Source organism: Cylas formicarius, unplaced genomic scaffold (genome assembly GCF_029955315.1).
Source record: "Cylas formicarius isolate icCylForm1 unplaced genomic scaffold, icCylForm1.1 PGA_scaffold_8__14_contigs__length_24414737, whole genome shotgun sequence".
NCBI classification, from domain to species: Eukaryota; Metazoa; Arthropoda; class Insecta; order Coleoptera; family Brentidae; genus Cylas; species Cylas formicarius.
Genome location: NW_026844361.1, coordinates 14330171 through 14349548, shown reverse-complemented (window position 1 = coordinate 14349548; position 19378 = coordinate 14330171). Strand labels below are relative to the sequence as shown.

General features: G+C 36.2%; 3 protein-coding genes across 3 annotated transcripts; 1 reads left to right on the top strand and 2 right to left on the bottom strand.

Annotated features, from left to right (window-relative positions):
* Nucleotides 1-123: 123 nt before the first annotated feature.
* On the top strand, nt 124-7696 carry LOC132706389 (zinc finger Y-chromosomal protein-like). The gene is made up of 2 exons (XM_060677702.1): nt 124-1307; nt 2398-7696. The coding sequence occupies exons 1-2, from the start codon at nt 457-459 to the stop codon at nt 3626-3628; spliced, it is 2082 nt and encodes a 693-aa protein (XP_060533685.1). The 5' UTR covers nt 124-456; the 3' UTR covers nt 3629-7696.
* A 3552-nt stretch (nt 7697-11248) lies between these two features.
* On the bottom strand, nt 11249-13951 carry LOC132706464 (putative mediator of RNA polymerase II transcription subunit 26). Its single transcript, XM_060677812.1, has 3 exons — nt 13942-13951; nt 12541-13042; nt 11249-11570 (listed from the first exon to the last, which is right to left on the bottom strand). The coding sequence occupies exons 1-3, from the start codon at nt 13949-13951 to the stop codon at nt 11294-11296; spliced, it is 789 nt and encodes a 262-aa protein (XP_060533795.1). The 3' UTR covers nt 11249-11293.
* A 1958-nt stretch (nt 13952-15909) lies between these two features.
* Nucleotides 15910-19007, bottom strand: LOC132706210 (putative uncharacterized protein DDB_G0271606). The gene is made up of 2 exons (XM_060677400.1): nt 18485-19007; nt 15910-16245 (listed from the first exon to the last, which is right to left on the bottom strand). The coding sequence occupies exons 1-2, from the start codon at nt 18967-18969 to the stop codon at nt 15969-15971; spliced, it is 762 nt and encodes a 253-aa protein (XP_060533383.1). The 5' UTR covers nt 18970-19007; the 3' UTR covers nt 15910-15968.
* Between the last annotated feature and the right edge of the window lie 371 nt (nt 19008-19378).

Here is a 19378-nt window from a genome sequence, read left to right as displayed (position 1 = left end):
TTGACTCAATTTGAACAGTGTGGCGATTCAGTTGCATTGAATTGACTGATCCAGAAGCTGGCCGTGTTTCCAAATGGCGTTGGCCAGTAGAAGTGAAAAAGACTTCTTTTGGGTGATGTTTGGAGGTTGTATTTATATTTGTCGTAGTTATAAAAGAATGTTCGTTTTCTTAAGTGAAAAATTAAAATGTATTGACATTTTGGACAGGACCAATATGTTGAAAAAGTTTTGTTCTATGGCGACATGTAGATTTTGAATTTTTATATGGATAATGGATATGGCAAGTCGCCGACTTGCTCTGCTATTATGTGGTGGATTGTTTTATTTGGATGAAGTGACATCTGAATTACTTCAGAAATAAAGGCCCCATTGTCATTGTTTTGAACAGTACACAATTGAAGCATTAAAAGTAATCCTGATCAATTACAGGTCTAACCCTGAACTTGGTTTTACATTATGCAGAATATCACTGATATAACGATTGATGAGATTTTAAAACCTAGCATGATCAAGTTAGAAGACGACGTGAAACCGAAAATCGTTCTAGAAACTGTAAATGGGCAAACAATTGATGATTCATCAGTTGTAGTTAAACAAGAAATAGAAGTAGAAGAAACAACCCTATTACATAATATAAAATCAGAAATTCTTGAAAATGAAGACACTGTAAAACAAGAGGAGGATTGCTCAGTTGAGTCAGATCAAAAAGGAATGGGATTGAGAGTATGCAGTTTTGCAAAAGAGAATGATAACCTTCAGAATTTGGGACAGCCTCCATCTTTAAGCAAAGAACCCATCGGTCCTAATTTATTTAACCAAAATGCTGCTCAAGGTACTTGTCTAGTTCTGCCAAACATCATGTTAGCCCCTAACAATTTCTATTATGTGGGTGCACCAAATTCATTGCCTCAGTTAGTTTTCACGCTTGGTATGATACCAAGCTTAGCTGTTCCTCTGGTTCAGATGCCAACTGTTGACCTAGGAGTCAATACGGTTGAACCCAATGTGCAAGAAAATAACCTGATCAATGAACCTAAATGTCAAAAAACAGTGACTGTACAAAATAAACCAAAGCAAGTCCCCCAGCATCGAAAAATTAGACCAAAAAGTGGAAAAAACCAAACCGGGGAACTTCGAGTTGAATTTGAGACTGCCGCAAAGATTGAAAAAGCGAGTGATTCTGTTCCAGTGGAAATTGATTCTTCGGACGTGGAAGTTGATTTAATTATAGACGAAATTAAAGACTCTGAATCGCACCCAAAATGCAGAAGTCCAAAGCTTGGTCCAAAGAGTAATGCAAAATTTAGGTAAGTGGATGTTTTGGAAGTTATGTCCCATAATAAGTGTACCCCTCGAGTTATGGGATCAGTTATATGATACACCACTATTTTCATAACATATAAAAGTTATATAGGTTCTAAAAATTTCCAATGGCAAAAGTTTGATTTTTTCTGATTTTGTTTGATTGCATCACTTTCTAAATTTGACTTTTACGGTCTGATCACATGGGCTACTAGAAAATGTCGACTTTCACAAATAAATTGTTTTAATTTATCGAATGCAATAAAACTACCGGTGCCCAATTGCGGAAAGGAAAAAATAAATCCGTGGTTTAATAAAATATAAAATTTTAATAAAACAAGTTTTACAGTATTGCTTATTAAGCAATATCTATCTACACTTATATATAATAATATGCATGTTTATATTGTTGTATATGCAGTTGTCGCTTCTAAGCAGTACTAGCTCTTACAGTGTAAACTAACCCTTTATATTAGTTTGTGCCACATGATTTTCATTATGGTATTTTCCTATCACTGTTTAATACTCATGACGCCATTAAAAAGATTATATCTCGTATATTTGTCAAAAAGTCCGGAGCAAACAGGAAGATTTTTAGCATTTAGTATTTTTTTATAGTTTAATTTTTTTTGGGCGTGAGTTTATATTTTTAATTAAAAAAGCAAGGAATCGTACTAGTATGCATACAATTGACACAATAATTAGTAATACAATAAATGATAAATGAAATTGAATTAAGTTAAATTGACGAAACATTCGAATTAAATGAACTCTGGTAATGTAATTAAGCCAAAATCTATGAAAGCACAATGCACACAAAGCTAAGCTAAAAATGTCGCATCCATACTTATTAACGATCTGTCAGCGGCCATGTTGATTTTAAATCTTTTTTAATAATTTCGTATAGTGACCTAATCAGAAGTGATCCGTATGTCTTAGCTATGTTGCTACTACCATAACCTTAAACTATTTAAAAATGACAAACATAATAGAATGAACTAGATAAAGATGTCATGCTATGACGTAACCACACAATTGCTCCGACTAGCATGGCTACCTAAGCTAATTTGGCGAACGATTCGCGATCTTTTTTAGGTGCGACATCTGTTGGTTCGAAACGAAATACAAGTGGGTATTCGACACGCACGCCTCCGAGCACACGACGTTCAAAACGGCGAAGGAATCGGCTCTGGTCCAGTACAAGTGTCCGAAATGTCCGAACTACCCGAAAATGTTCAAAACGTTAATCGAAGTATTTTTCCACGTCAAGAAGCGACACAAAAGCGCCCAGCTGTGCCGTTGCAGGGTTAGTTTGGCGAAACGGAGTTCCCACGTGTGCAAGCGATTATCTTCCAAGATGGTGATGCAGATGTCGCACAGGGGATGCCGGTTTTGCCGGAGAACCGTGAAAAACGGCCTGAAACGGCACATCCTGCTCATGCACAAGTACATGAAGTTGTACCTGTGCGGTCGGTGCAGTTTCGACACTCCGGACGAGCTGCTTTTTCTCCGGCACAAAGTCAGGCATGAGCTGAAGCTGCCGATGAAGTCGAAGTCGAGGCACCGGTGTCCCGTGTGCGAGAAGCAAATGAGGAACAGAGACGCGTTTAACAGGCACGTGATAGCCTGCAAAAGTTGCAAGTACATAGACTATTACCGGTGCACCAAGTGTTCGTTTTATTCAAACTCCAGGCTCAAGTTGCACTTTCACTTGGTGAATGAGCACTTTCAGGACAGAGTGTTGACCTGCAAGATCTGCATGTTTAAGACCAGGAGTATCAGGATTCTGTCGAGGCACGTACTGACACATTTCAGTCGGGAGCAAATGGTTAAGTGTGATAGGTGTTTCTTCCAAACTGAGCATCCGAAACTGCTCAAATTTCATTCGACGAATCACGGTGAATGCGACCCGAAACTAGCCGTCTGCAAGGTGTGCCCGTATCGTGCTCGAAATAGCGCTGAGTTGAAGGAACACGTCAAGGAAAAGCATTTTTTCCGTTGCAAAAGTTGCTCTTGGAGTACCAACAGCTGCAAGCTCTTTCGGAGGCACCGGTGCCAGTCCAAAAATATGCAGATGCCTAAAAGGTACAGGTGTAACTGTCGCTTCATCACGACTTCCAAAAGGGTGTTCCATAAACACGTCAGACATCACAAGAGGGCGGCCCATTGGAAGTGGCTCACCCGTTGGTCTTTTCATTGCAGGCTGTGCTCGTTTGTAACAAGTTGCCGGTTCAATTTCTACGAGCATATTTCCGGGCACGTGCTGGACAAGGCGCACTCCTGCCACCTCTGTAAATATAAGATTGTCAAGTTGATGAACGCGTAACTGTGTGTTCAGGAGTGGGATGTGTCGTATATCTCTTTTCCTGGCGCTGATTCTCGAGCACTACTTTCACGTGCACTTAATTTAAGGTTCGCCGAAAATTCGTTATTTTTCGTTATATCTCAGAACACACTAAAGTTGTTGGGGCCCATGTTTACTTAAACCAGTTATGTAAAATGACGGTCATTTGAATTTCATGTCATATGACCCTCATTTGCTAGTCATTTATGTCGCATATAGGTCGTTTGTGTCATTGAAGACTGTGGTGGATATTCATTCATAAAATAAGACATTTTTTATTTATAACACTTTTTAGACATACACTTGCGCATATTTTATGATGATAAAATATATAACTAAAATAACATAGCACAACAAACTCTCATCTATAACTGGCAAGAGCAGGGACATAAAAAACTTAAATTTTTAGTTTATAAAATAAGATATAGATATGATTATCACAATCTGGATCAGTCTCACTCCCAGTAATCTGTTGGCATTTACCGGAATCTTCTCCGGAACCTTCTTGCACTGGATAACCCGTCAACTGAAGACGAAACGGTTTTTCAACCTATCATTAAGTATGAACGTGTGTTAATTTTCCAGCACGCTTAATTCGCCTGTGTTTTGTATGGATAAACCCTTGGCTACGGAATGACCTTTCTGTTGTTGAAGAAATTGGTGGCATTATGAGTACAGCAATAGCTAGCTTCCTTCAACGAAGGTTTGTTTAGCTAGTTAGTTTTGGGTTTTTCATTGGAATCTTGACGAAATGTTTTTGATAACTTCATCAACATCAATATTTATATACTCGAGCACCCTATTTCAATTGGTGGCATTTGCTCTAACCACTTCTTGATGTTCTCAAAAATAACTAACAGTTTATTAATTTTAATCCAAAATAAATCATCATCAAGAATATTATGTCAATCGTTTCTATCCAAATCATGTGCTTCATGGCTTATTGCCAAAGTCTGCAGCACACATTTGTTTCCTTTGAAGCATTCAAGAGACAGACTACATATAGATGCCCATCCAGTGGTGGCAGGTAATTTCAGGGACTTTCTCTCATTAGTTTTGAGTTTCTCTTGCTGAATTCTCTGGAAAGATGCCCCTAGCACTGCTTTATTTTTTATTGTTTTTACTATCGACTTAGCAGAGGTTATCGTTATATTAACAGAGTTGAGTTCTCTAAGATTTTCGTAAGCAAATTCAGTACATGCTACATACAGCCATAATAAGAGACCGAAAACTCTAAATGTTTTTCCTGAAAGCAACAAATCTATTTGGAACTATAATTGACTTATCTTCTGGTTCATACATTCTTCCATAGGTCTATTTTCCCCTGTTGGAAATTGTTTATAAAATACAAGCTTTGGTGTAGTGACTATAAAATTAATAATATTTTCATTCAAACATCGGCAGTAAACTGAGCTTGAGTAATAAGTTACCAACGGATGCTTCTACCTCTATCCAATATTTGTGTTTCAAAATAACCCCCTGTTCCTGTTTTGAGATACTACCGCACCATTATTTAAGCGAAGAAAAATATACATTAGAGCAAGATTGAGTCATAGCGAGAAGTTGATGGTCTAGGTGTAGTAGTTTTTACTGGAAGTGCAGTAAAATCACTATCTTCACTATCTGAACCATTGGTCGAGGTACAAGGTACATTTGGGGTATCCAATGACTTGGATTTCTCTTTTCGGAGGTCATTTTTCACACTATCTGTGCATTTATAGCAGCTCATTTTCATTCAAAAGATGCATTTATTCGTAGTTAGTTTCCTTGTTCTGTCTTATGAAATATTTTTGCTGAAATGTTGAAAACAGCTCCATTATTTTTCATACTGATTATTATTTGTCTTATCTCTGGATTATATGAGTTTCTGATTCCTACAAGTTTCACACATTTTTTAACCCTAAGTTGAAAGTTGTTGATCCAAACCCTTTCATTCTTAGCAAAATTCTCTGATTTGTAATTTGTAAATTTACAGGAGAAAATTTACCTTTTATTGTACGGCAACTCTCAAGTGCAAAAGTTTGTTTAACAACACATGAGGTTATATTTTTAAATGACCGGTTGGTCACAATCCATTGACACAAGCATATGTCGACCGACTCACAAAACTGACTTAAATTAATATATTATTTTCATGTTTTGTATATCCGTGGACAAGTAACAGCATATTTCATATGCACTTAAATCTTGAATTTTATGTCAAATGTGACTTTTGCAACTCTAAATATTTTATCGATTTCTCCCACGGAAAACATTTTTTATATATTTGGGGTTGATTTTCTTCTACAAGAGGTTCTGCTTTACTGTTCCGTTTTTAAGATTTTAAAAATAAATGTAAGCAAAAAAATCGTTAAAAGTATTTTTTTCCATTTTTATAATGCTATCATATTTAGCATTTAGAGAGAGATTTAAAGCTAACGAAAAAAATTGATCGAGCACTACAGAAAGGTCACTATTTTAACTAGTTGGATACGAGAAAATTATAAAAATGTTTTTTTCAGTTGAAAAAAAACGATTTTGTCGTTTAAATTTTTAATGTTAGTTTTTAATTAGCCGGCATTTATTAATTTTTAAAATATCAACAAATATGTAATAAAGGCTTTCAATCGAAGAAATCGATCATTTTTCATATTTTGTTTTTATTTTTTTATATACTAAAAAAATTATGTATCCGGCGGAAATTTTTTTTTTCGGGGTTGGGGAAGGGAATTTTTTGAAATTTTTTTGTTACCACAAATTTGGAAATTCTGTGGGAAGTACTTTATTTTATACTTTTATTTTATATTTATTGCTTTATATATACAATTCAAGAATTTCCGATTTTATTATTTTTAATATTTAACGTCAGTATCAAATTATTAGTAGATATAAAATCCAAGCAGGTAGAAAAATTGGGAAATAGTCAAAAACAATGACGCGCATAACAAAAACAAGAATTTCCATCGCTATACCCGTCTCGATCAAATTTACCTCACCTAATCGACACTGACAGCATTTTAGTTTATATCATGTTGGCTATTTATAGTACTATCCTCGGAGTAGTTATACTCTAGAACCAGCGTGTCCAGTTTTGTGATCTCTTCGAGCAATATGAGAGCATTATTCAAAATATCGTTTTAGAATGTTTTTTTAACAGAATTTTGTAAATGTAACTCGTAAAGATAGCTTTTAGAGGTGCTAAAAGCTTTGGACCTAAATACACCTCTAAAGGCTTCTCTTAAAGCTGTTGTAGTTCTTAAAGTAGCAGATATGAACCTAAAACTGGTTCGGACAGTACTATTTTTAGTCGGTTTCGGTCAGATTGCAGTCCAAATCGTTTTTTCAGCCGCTGAAATGTCATGAAACCTACAGATAGCAACCCAAAACCTCACTTTTTGAGTAAAACAATAGCTCCAAGTTAGAAGAAAAGACACCTATTTTCGCAATGGATTCCAATCACAATGCGCTCTTCCGTAACTTATCGTAACGAAAGCCACTGATACCTCCAGATATCAACTTGAAACATCAGTGGATGCTTGCTGCCCCTCTGAGAAAGTGAGGTTTTCAGTTGATATCTGCTCGTTTGTTGACATTTTAGTTATAAATGGCGAAAAACCTGCTTTTAACTAGAACTTGATCGCAATTGGCTAAAACATGTGGAGTTTCAGTCACTTCTTGTGTGTTTTTTTTTTGTTACCGTTCGAACCAGAAAATGAGGTGTTCAAGTTGATATCTGCAGTGGTTATTTTGATAAGAATCTGACTGGAATCCACTAGAGACAAGCACCTTCCGCGACAGAAAGCGTGGTTCCAAGTTGATATACGCAAGTGTGATTAGTGATGAAAACTGCTGCTCTAAAATATAACCTGTTATTTAAAAGTAGTATTATTGATTGTTAAACTGCGTTATCTGAAAAAGAATATAAACAGAGGGCGGTTGTGGTTTTACCATATGTGTATATGTTGTCTGATTGTAATGCAAAATCGTTTCGGGCGTGCGAGAAGAAATGTCAGCGAGTATTGCGAGTTGGAATAATCTTACGTGTATTTCGGTGTTTCAATAAATGACGATTTTGTGCTTGTTTGCCGTTTTATTTCGAAGACCGCGTAGCAGTTCAGAAGTGGGATTAAGTATAACTATAGTGCCACCTGAATAATTCAGACTTGATAGTGCTTGATAATCCGGATCTGCGTTTTTAAACATATACTTTATTCAATTCCATAACTTCCTAAATTTATCCCGCGAATCACATATGCAGTGTTGGTTTAAGTACAATATAGGACGTCTGCAGTTTAATTGCATAACTATTTAGTTGTGGGTTTTAACAAGGTATACAGATATTAAAAAAATGCCTTCTAGAAGAAAACATTACGCTAACTATAAAACAAAAGTCCGATATGTTAGAAGGAAATAAAGCTAAAAAGGTATGGACATTTATTATGGACTTCTTTTAGATTTATTATCGGATGTGGCCGCGGTCCTACGAAAAGCTGAATGCTCAGGAATGGAAACACCTGCTTCTGGATCAAAGCTTGTCCTAATTTCCTACGAAATTTTATCTGTCAAAGCAAGACAGTTTTATACTGAAACCTACGAGAATGATAATGTTAGGGCTAGTAGAGGCAGCATTTCTAATTTCAGAAAAAGGCATGGTCTACGTGCTTTTAAAGTCTGTGGTGAATAATTGTCCAATGATCAAAGTGTCGTCTATCCCTTGTACAGAAAATCGGCTCTGTATTGGGACATGCTGGCTGAGGAGACCCTGGTTCGTTCTCAAAAGAAGATTGCACCAGATCGTAAAATGTGCAAAAAAGGTGTTACCTTCCTAGCATGTTGCAATGCTGATGGTTCACAGAAATTGAAAGGGAAATGCGAACTTGATTAGATAGTAGATTGGTTTCATCATTCTTTTATTCGTCAATTCAAAAGTCATTAAGAAGCTTCCATTTTGCCTTAAAGGGCCCTGCTAATTATCCATAACGCCTCTAGTCGTGTTACCAGCGAGGACTGACAACTTACAACCTTGTACAGCACTTTTGTGACGAAGTTATTTCAACGGAAAAGTGTTTTAACCCATATTTGAAACGCTGTATGTCTACTATTAGAAAAAGTCTTCGAGGAGGTCTTTGAGAAGTGTTGGCCTAATGTTATTTGCAAATACCAAACAAGACACTGAATAAGACGCTGAAAATCTGATTCCGATATAAATAATATAATAAACAAGTTTGAACATGCATGTATGGCAAAATGTTAGAAAAGAAGTTTAAGTTCGCGTTTTCGTTATCTATTTTATACAGGGTGTCCAAAATTAGACCGCAAACATTCCCTTTGGCAAAGTCGTTTTTGTCAAATTAAAATTTCGAGTGGGTTACCCTAATGCAGTTTGATATAGGAATAAGTCCTGCACTTGATAACGCTTAAAAAAAACGAGTTTAGGTTCTTGTTGACTGACGCTGCCTAATTTTACAAACCCTGTATTAAAGTAGACACCAAAAATTTCAAAAATATCAACTAACGACTCTTTTTTAACGTTTTGGCACATATGAGGAACAAATTTTCAGAAACTACAAAAATATTCATTTTCAAAGTTGGTTAAGCTGGAGGCGCAATTTTTTTTTCAACTTCAAATATTTAAAAAACGGTTAGAAGTGCTAGAAGTTCAGATTTTCACACAGAATCAATCGCCAATAATTTACCCACAAAAACGGAAATTTTTAGGATATTTCAGATTTTTTGCCCATAAACAACACAGCCTGTGTATGATACAATCATTGTTCGAAGTAGAGGTTATAGCCTTGGATTTTCCACGCATTTTCCAAGAATTTTTTGAAAATAGTAAATGGTTTTCGCGAAAATAAGTGCGATGTAATAATCAATGACGTCATCGCGTCTTGACAGCCCCCGATATAACGATTTCAATATGGATTTTTTCAAATATTCTGAGCAGCGTATATGATAGACGAAAACTGCAAATACAAAAATTATAGGTGTTGATGCGGCCTATGACACCGGTTGAACCAATTAGCCATATTTTTTACTATTTTTCATTTTCAATTTTCTAGGTCTTTTAGATTTTTGCCTATAATTTGAAAACCCTGTATATAATCGAAAAAAATGCCTGGAATAAATGTTATTGCACTGGATCTTCTGCGTCTGCCGGTTAAAGAATTTTGCCGATCGCGTGAACGGTTATGGAGGAAAATATATTTTTCTGGAAGCCAAAATTACCAAAAAAAAATTTTTCAAAAATTTTTAAAAATTACTTGGTAAAATTTGATTGCGCCCAATTTCTACCGTTTAACACGAACTTTTAGTTCTCTGCTAAATTTGAAGTTGATATCTGCAAATTTAGGACACTTAACACATTTCTCATTAAGCACGGAATATCGGGAACATCCTGTACAATGGGTGAAATGCAAAAGTTTTTGCTGTCTATGCGGGCTATATCGCAATATAAAAGTCTTTCAGTTATAACCAATTTTCAATAATAGGTGGACCCATTTTTCAGATTTTTTTGAATTTGCGGCGCACCCTGTATATTTTTGAAAAATTATCAAGAATAAAAGTTTATAGAGCCGTATCTGCTGCTTCTTCTGGTTCAAGAATTTCTTTGCTCACGGAAACAGTTTTTGAAAAATGATGTTTTTTGTAGGCCCTTGCACGGGCGATTTTTTATTTTTTTAGAATACTTCCCGACCCCCAGCCCCCCATTTTCAATAGCTTCCGTCACGAAGCAAAGCTGCATATATGTGTCGATTGCTTCAAATTTCGGGCACTTATCCTGTTTCACAGCAAGGTCCAAAAAACAGTCGAAAATCGCGAAAAAAAATGGATACCGGCATCGGATCAGGGCCATTTCTTATAAGCTTATGTGCCTCGTGGAGGGTTAAAAAGGAGTCAAATTTTAATTCTGTTCGGTTCGAAAGTTATTCAGGAAAAAATCAAAAGACGAGAACTGAGAACTGAGAACGACCCTCCAATCCCTCCAATTTCGATAGGTTCCGTTAGAAGACCAAGCGTTATTCGCCTGCCAAATTTGAAGCCGATAGCTTCAATTTTCGGACACTTATCGTGTTTCATAGCAAAGTCCAAAAAAGATGGACGCCAAGGCTGGAACGCAGCCATTTTTACATATCTTATGCACCTCGAGGACGGATAAAAAGGAGCAAAATTTGAAGCGTGTAGCTCAAACCGTTCGGCAGTTATAGTCGAAAAAAGATTTTTTTTTACAGTGATCATTTCTGTACCAACGGCGATCCCGTAGGACTTACCGTTACCGAGTTATGAAATTTTTATACGACCGCATACTTTCGAAAAATTCGATTTCACCGATTTTCGAAAGTAACAAGCAAGATAACGGCTGAACCGGAAGTGACAGGACGTGGAAAATATTTTAAAAGAGAAGTACACTTGCCATTTACGTTAGCCCTAAAGATTAACTATAAAAAAGAACTATTAATGAAAGGGTTGGGTGTATTTGACGTTATTTCATTTCTCGTTTCCTTTCATCGCTATTTGAAATAGAAAAGTTATTTTTATGTAAGTGCTTGGATCCGTGCGCTAGTGCCTAAGGGACACGATAACGTCGCGTTTCGAAAAAAATACTAGAAAACGTTTACGAGTATATTCGACTATAAACTACAAGTTAAATTTCACGCGTTTACATTTTCAAGCTATCGCGTAATTATTGCCAAAATTCGGCCCGAAAGGTCCGTACTTCGCGACCTCGGGATAGGAGAATTGTGGCCCTTGGTACTGCAACTGGCGGTACAGCTGCTGTATCTGGTATTGGTACCTCAACTGCTGCTGAATCAGCTGACCCTGTCGCTGGACCAAGACTTGCGCTCTCGGTGATTGTTGGTTGCCTACCCACTGGAGTTGTTGGTAAATCTCCTGCTGTTGCTGGAACACCTGCTGACTTTGCTGTTGCAATTCGTAGATTTGCCTGCAAACACACATTAATTTCCAAACTCACAGAGTGTCAAAATAGCGGAGTTTTTTTTTCGCCATCTTGCCATAAAAGAAATTATTATTCAACCACACGTTGCCGCTAGTAAACTCATGTAAAAAACACATTCATTTTTTAAAATAAATGAAATAAAATGTTTTAAACAAACTATACTAATATTTTTACTTAAATGGACATTACTACTATACCAGAAATAAAAAACTGTTGACTGCGACGGTATCTGCTTTCTTCTGATGAAGAAGCCAGTCAGCTCTCACTAATTAAGCTTGAGAATGATGAATATTTGTCACCAATGGAATACATAAATGACGCTGCAGATGAACAACAATGGAATGACAATGAAGATACAGAATTAAAGCATAGAAATGGGATTATTAAGAATGACAACGCAGTTCAAAGTTTGAAAACAGCGAACCAAAGAAACTGTATAATAAGCTGGGATTAAAACTTAATTTATTATTAGGAATATATATTTTTTTCTTTTTAAGGCAAAAATATTCTATGGTTTCGTTTAAACTTGGTATTATAAGTGTCACTGTTCGTGTAAATTTTAATTAGTAAAAAACATACACACATACTCCTATTATTAAAGCTCTTGCTTTCCATAATTATTTCTCTATTTTAATGACAATTAACAAATTAAAAGGTGAAAAATGCACATTTTTTTATTTTCGACAAACATTTCTATCGCTTCTCTCTTTAATATACATGCGCGCCCTTTTGATGTTTAAAAACAGTTTTTGAGGATTTATAACAAACTCCGAATTTTGGAGGCCCAATATCCAACCAATCGTTTAAAATCACGCGCATGTGCATTGATAAAGGATAAAATGAGTCTTAGACGTACATCTAGAAAATTTGGAGGACACCTCCTTTTTCTGCTAAGATGTTGAGGTAATAAATGAATAAATAAATTAAATTACGAGCGTAATTTCTCTCTACTTACTGCTGAATGTACTGGGGGTTGTACCGGCCGTAGCCCTGTTTCCAGGATCCGAAAAACCTGGCGAACGGAGACTGGCCGAAACCTTTGAACTGCTCGCTCTGGTACTGCCCGTACGGATAGAAACCTTTGTAGAAGTAGTTTCCGTAGAATGGAGCGTACTGCGGCGAGTACGGCCCTTGACCGTATCCGTTATATTGGTTGTATTGGCCACCGTAGTATCCGTAGACTTGCTGCTGGAACTGCTCCAACGCTTGGTACAAGTGCTCGGCTTGCTGGATTTGCTGGGCGACGTCGCCGAACGGACCTCCGGGTTGCTGCTGACGGAGCTGTCGTACTATCTGCTGGACCAGTTGCTGCAGTTCCTGCACGTACTGGCCCTGTTGTTCGTACCCCTGAGGGCCTACTTGGCTGTAAGGGTAGTAGTCGCCGTAGAAGGGCGCTGCTACGGCCAAGCCTACGAGTGCTAAGAAAAGTACGACTTTCACGGTGGGAACTAGTTCGCCTCAATGATGCTTGTTTCCCCGTGGGGGATCCTTTTTATATGGAAAGCGGATCACGCTTTGACAGATTACGAGGTGATTTTGGTTGCTTATTTGTGCGCTTTATCACCCGACGATATAGGTTTAATTTGTAGAGGTGAAATGTCACATTGGTTTTTTAAAAATATGAACTCGTAAAATTGCGAAAACGTCGAGGCGTTTTTTCAAAGCCATTTCATTTCTTTCACGTGGAATCTGCGCGTGGTTCGATTTTGTTGGATAGATCTATCAAAAATACGCTTAAACCTTGTTTTGTTTATTGCTTCAACCTAAAGTCACGGCCACCTGGGACTATTTAACAAAAGAGACAAAACAGAGAAGTAGTTTTAAAATATTCAATATTCAAATATAATATAATAATAATAAAACGACATTTATTTCTAGTTTTTTTTCAAAGAAACTTCCGGAGGCTACTGTAATACTAGTCGAACTTACATTACCGCAGTTTCTCTCTAAGCTCTGACGAAGCCAACAGTATGATTAGCGAAACGTTAGCTAGTCTGACTGAACAAGAATCGACGCAGGAGAAATCCAGAAGTTTTGTAAAAAATATGACTTTTATTTCATATAATAAAAAAAACAATTAGTTGTACCGTCGACTAGGTTAGAATTAGCTACTCTACTGAACAAGTGCGTGGCACAATAGTACACAACAAAATTAAAAAAGAAATTGACGGTGACGTCCTACGACAATTTAAATTTACCAGGTTATTAGGTATTGAATTATAACGTTTTACGGCGTTATACGAAAAACTACTCCCAAAAATGGCACCCCGATGATGAGGCATTATTAAAAATTCCCTAGTCCTAACATTCCTGCCATGTATTTCGCACATAGAAGTACAAAAATGCAGTTTTCTACGAGACCCCATGCTGTTTATAAAAATAAAGCGCACACATTGGATTTTAATTTTTTTTTACATCTACACTCACAAGACAAGGGATTCGCACAACTTTTTCCTTTACATTTAACCTAAAATATGTCTGTTACTGTATAATAATTATTAATGCCGTATATGCTTTTGAAATGTTCTTGAAATCTTAACTCGCTATCTTAACGAATGTCCAAGTTCTTTAACCAAGTTAAGCACTGTGCCATGAAATTAAACCAACAAAAACCATATACAAAATTGCCATAATTCAAATCTGATAAGGCAAGGGACTCGCATAAATTTTTTCCTTGACTTTTGACTTAAAATTTGTCTATTACTGTATTATATTTTTAATCCGTATATGCTTTTTAAATGTTCTTTAAATCTCAGCTCGCTATCTTGCCCAAGTTCTTAGTATTATTAACGAAGTTAAGCACTGTGGCATGAATTAAAATATTTAAAGAATTTTTGTTCCTATTCATCTTATTTTCATCACCAAAAAGTAATAGTGAAAATTTTTTTAGGGTTTAACTTAATATTATGGCTTTTCGAGAGTTCACTCGTCATTTATGTTTTGTTCCACCTACAAAAAATCGTCATCAAAACAATAATAAATTTGTGTGTGAAAGTTATTGATTGTAGAACGTCCGAAGTTTACATATTAAATAACAGAGGAGCTAAAATGGACCCCTGTGGCACCTGATGTTATTTGCTCTCTATTATTCAGATATGATGGCATACGAATAAATTATTCATTACAAAATCCATTATGTCTTTGCTTTGATATTAGAAGTTGATGATTGATTGTAACAAAAGCCCTCGAGAAATCTAACACTACTCATGCAATGCAAGCAATGCTACTCGTTCTTTTTAAAATCACATTCAACTTTATAGCGTTTCAAAATATGTTTTACAATTATTTTCAATTATTCAATTTCGAGCTGATCCTATTATATGTGCACCAAATTGTTTAATGCTCCAAAATACAATTTAAATTATAACAACAAAAAATGAAGTAAATGAACTTAAAATTATCACCTAACCCGTTCACTAAAAGATTATTGAGAAGTAATTTAGAAGCTTCTTATTCGTCATTATAAATCAAACAAGTTTAGAATACTACAAAATGTAATAATATACAGGGTGTTCCATTTGAAATAATCAAGTTAACAGCAACTTCGGGTTGACATTTCCTTGACCTACGTCTAACCGGTTTTGAAATATGTCCGGCTTAACCAACTTTGAACATGCATACTTTTGCAATTTGAACGCTCATATTTGGCAAAATTTTAAAAAAGAGGTTTAAGTTCGCGTTTAGGCTGCAAACATTCCCTTTTGCAAATTCGTTTTCGTCAAATTAAAAGTTCGAATGGGTAACCCTAATGCCATTTGATATAGGAATTAGTCCTGCACTTGATAACGCTTTAAAAAAAATGAGTTTAGGTTCTTATTGTGTGACGCTGCCTAATTTTACAAACCCTGTATTAAAGTAGACAACAAAAATTTGAAAAATGTCAACTAACAACTCTTTTTTAACGTTTTGGCACATATGAGGAATAAATTTTCAGAAACTACAAAAATATTCATTTTCAAAGTTGGTTAAGCTGGGGGCGCAGTTTTTTTTCAACTTGAAATATTTCAAAAACTGTTAGAAGCAGTAAAAGTTTAGAATTTCACACAGAATGTCAAAATGTAATAATATAAAGAGTGTTTAATTTGAAACAAGCAAGATGACGATTGAACCGGAAGTGACAGGACTTTGAAAATATCTTAAGAAGGAAGTACACTTGCCACATACCGTAACCTCAAAAATTAAAAGGCGTTTCTAAGCACTATTAATGAAAGGGTTGGGTGTTTTTTACGTTATTTCATCACTATTTGAAATAGAAAAGTTATTTTTATGAAGGTGCTTGGTTCCAAGCGACACGATAACCTCGCGTTTCGAAAAAAATACCAGAAAACTTTTACAAGTATATTCGACTACAAACTACAAGTTAAATTTCACGCATTTACATTTTCAAGCTATCCCGTAATTATTGCCAAAATTCGGCCCGAAAGGTCCGTACTTCGCGCCCTCGGGATAAGAGAATTGTGGCCCTTGGTACTGCAACTGGCGGTACAGCTGCTGGATCTGGTATTGGTAGCTCAACTGCTGCTGGATCAGCTGACCCTGTTGCTGGACCAAGGCTTGCCCTCTCGGTGATTGCTGGTTGCCTACCGACTGGAGTTGTTGGTAAACCTCCTGCTGTTGCTGGAACACTTGCTGACTTTGCTGTTGCAATTCGTAGATTTGCCTGCAAACACACATTAATTTCCAAACTCACAGAGTGTCAAAATAGCGGAGTTTTTTTTCGCCACCTTGCGATTATAAAAACTAGGTGATTTTTGAAAAAAAAAGTACTTTTATGGATTTTCTTACTTAAATGCTTAATGGCAGTTTTTGTCCTCCCTATGTTTCTCTATGAATCAATTAAATTGCTAACCAAGGCTTAGAGAAACCGATGGATATAGTTAGTGTATAGTGCCCATGAACATAAACCCAATTGGAAAATAAATTGCAAAGTAAACATTAACCTCAGTAGCAAATTATCGAGGCAAGTGGTTGAATAGAAATGTCTTGCATTGATTATATCACATTAAATTAAATTGAATAACACAAATAAATAGTAAAATTAATAAAATTACTTATAGGAACTGCTAGAAGGTGCTCAGAGCAATTAAATAATAGAGCAAGGCTTTCTGATATTTAGAAGTGAGATAGCGATTTGGAGGGGTTGATATAGGCTGAATGTCCAATTTTTTGTAGTCAATAGTTGCACTTCCGGTTTGAGCGAAAACGACAGTAACTTTGATTTTAACGAATTTTAAATGGCACACCCTATATTTTTTGCATTTTTGGATTCAGAAGATCATTGTACCTAGGATAGGATGGTTTTTCTCATCTCTCATGTTTTTTGTTTTTTTTTTTTAATTTTATTTAATTTTTGAAAATTGGGTCTAGGTGCTGTGGCCATCATAAATATTATTTGCCGGGGTCACCTGATCATGGGAAAAATTGAAAATGAAACTTTTCTCTACTTATCTAATGGCAAATAGCATTGAATGTAATGAACTATTAATTTCTTAAGATAACCTAGGTTTTTCAAAACCCTAGTGGGAAGAAAGGCCTTTTAAAACTGGTACTTTTTTGCAACATTTTGACACCAAAATTTTCAAAATCTGTTAAAAAATAAGCTCACAGTAAAGCAAATACATTTTTATAAAAACAAATTAATATTTAGGTGGCTTTGGTTCTATTCATTATTAACTGTCAAGTCAGTAAGATTATTGTTGAGTGTTCCAACTTTCTTGTGTCACCTGGTATATAATTACCCTGTTAGTGTCACTTTTCGTCTAAATTTTGCAATCAAAAACGGCATATTAGCAGAAAATTGATGTCCCATGGAAATTTTTTTGGCATATGGCCTTAAGACTTATTTCATTTCATAAACCTCTACGCTTTTCTTGATTATTTCTCTATTTTTGATGACAATTACCAACCAAATTGGAAAATATCCTGTAAATTGAACATTAAGCACGCATAAACATTTCTTATTTATAGAAACGTCAATTAAATAATAGAGTGAGATATCTGCTGTACAATAATCCTGGCCATACCAAATAACTTACAAAGAATACAAAACAAAGCCATAAAAGAAATTATTATTCAACCACACCTTGCCCCTAGTAAACGCATCTAAAAAACACATTCATTTTTTAAAAAAAGTGAAATAAAATGTTTTAAACAAACTATATTAATATTTTTACTACAAAAAGGGCCACTTAAATGGACATTACTGCAATACCAGAAATAAAAACTGTATCTGCTTTCTTCTGATGAAGAAGTCAGTCAGCTCTCACTAATTAGGCTTGAAAATGTTGAATATTTGTCTCCAATGGAATACATAAATCGCGCTGCAGATGAACAACATTGGAATGACAATGAAGATACAGAATTAAAGCACACAACTCGGATTAAAATGGCGAACCAAAGAAACTGTGTAATAAGCTGGGATTAAAACTTAATGTGTTATTAGGTATATATATATTTTTTTCTTTTCAAGGCAAAAACATTCTAAATTTCATAAACATGTTACGTTTAAACTTAGTATTATTAGTGTCACTGTTCGTGTAAATTTTAATTAGTAAAAAACATACACACATACTCCTATTATTAAAGCTCTTGCTTTCCATAATTATTTCCCTATTTTTAATGACAATTAGCAAATTAGAGGGTGAAAAATGCACATGTTTATTATTTTCGACAAACATTTCTATCGCTTCTCTTTTTAATATACATGCGCGCCCTTTTGATGTGTATAAACAGTTTCACAATATCCAACCAATCGTTTAAAATCACGCGCATGTGCATTGATAAAGGATAAAATGAGTCTTAGACGTACATCTAGAAAATCTGTGGTACACCCCCTTTTTCTGCTAAGATGTTGAGGTAATAAATAAATTAAATTACGATCGTAATTTCTCTCTACTCACTGCTGAATGTACTGGGGGTTGTACCGGCCGTAGCCCTGTTTCCAGTATCCGAAAAACCTGGCGAACGGAGACTGGCCGAAACCTTTGAACTGCTCGCTCTGGTACTGCCCGTACGGATAGAAACCTTTGTAGAAGTAGTTTCCGTAGAATGGAGCGTACTGCGGCGAGTACGGCCCTTGACCGTATCCGTTATATTGGTTGTATTGGCCACCGTAGTATCCGTAGACTTGCTGCTGGAACTGCTCCAACGCTTGGTACAAGTGCTCGGCTTGCTGGATTTGCTGGGCGACGTCGCCGAACGGACCTTCGGGTTGCTGCTGACGGAGTTGTCGTACGATCTGCTGGACCAGTTGCTGCAGTTCCTGCACGTATTGGCTCTGTTGTTCGTATCCCTGAGGGCCTACTTGACCGTAAGGGTAGTAGTCGCCGTAGAAGGGCGCTGCTACGGCGAAGCCTACGAGTGCTAAGAAAAGTACGACTTTCATGGTGGGAACTAGTTCGACTCAATGATGCCTGTTTCCCCGTGGGGGACCCTTTTTATACGTAAAACGAATCACGTTTTGACAGATTACGAGGTGACTTTGGTCGCTTGTTTGCGCGCTTTATCTCCCGACGATATAGGTTTAATTTGCCGAGGTGAAATGTCACACTGCACTCGTGAAATTGCGAAAACGCCGAGGCGTTTTTTCAAAGCGATTTCATTTTTTGAAATCTGACAATCCACTCCAACTCACTCACTAAACTCGAGATCTTGGTAACGGTAGGTCCTACGGGACCCCCATTGGTACACATGATCAGCGTCAAAAAAAAAATCTTTTTTTCGACTGCCGAACGGTTTGAGCTACACGCTTCAAATTTTGCTCCTTTTTATCCGTCCTCGAGGTGCATAAGATA

Bases quoted from the DNA above. Each gene is read 5' to 3' on its own strand.
- LOC132706210 (XM_060677400.1), bottom strand. From the start codon at position 18,969: ATGAAAGTCGTACTTTTCTTAGCACTCGTAGGCTTCGCCGTAGCAGCG. The intron at 16,246-18,484 runs GTGAGTAGAGAG...GTGTGTTTGCAG, and splicing joins AACCCCCAGTACATTCAGCA to GCAAATCTACGAATTGCAAC.
- LOC132706389 (XM_060677702.1), top strand. From the start codon at position 457: ATGCAGAATATCACTGATATAACGATTGATGAGATTTTAAAACCTAGC. The intron at 1,308-2,397 runs GTAAGTGGATGT...GATCTTTTTTAG, and splicing joins AAGAGTAATGCAAAATTTAG to GTGCGACATCTGTTGGTTCG.
- LOC132706464 (XM_060677812.1), bottom strand. The intron at 11,571-12,540 runs GTAAGTAGAGAG...GTGTGTTTGCAG, and splicing joins AACCCCCAGTACATTCAGCA to GCAAATCTACGAATTGCAAC.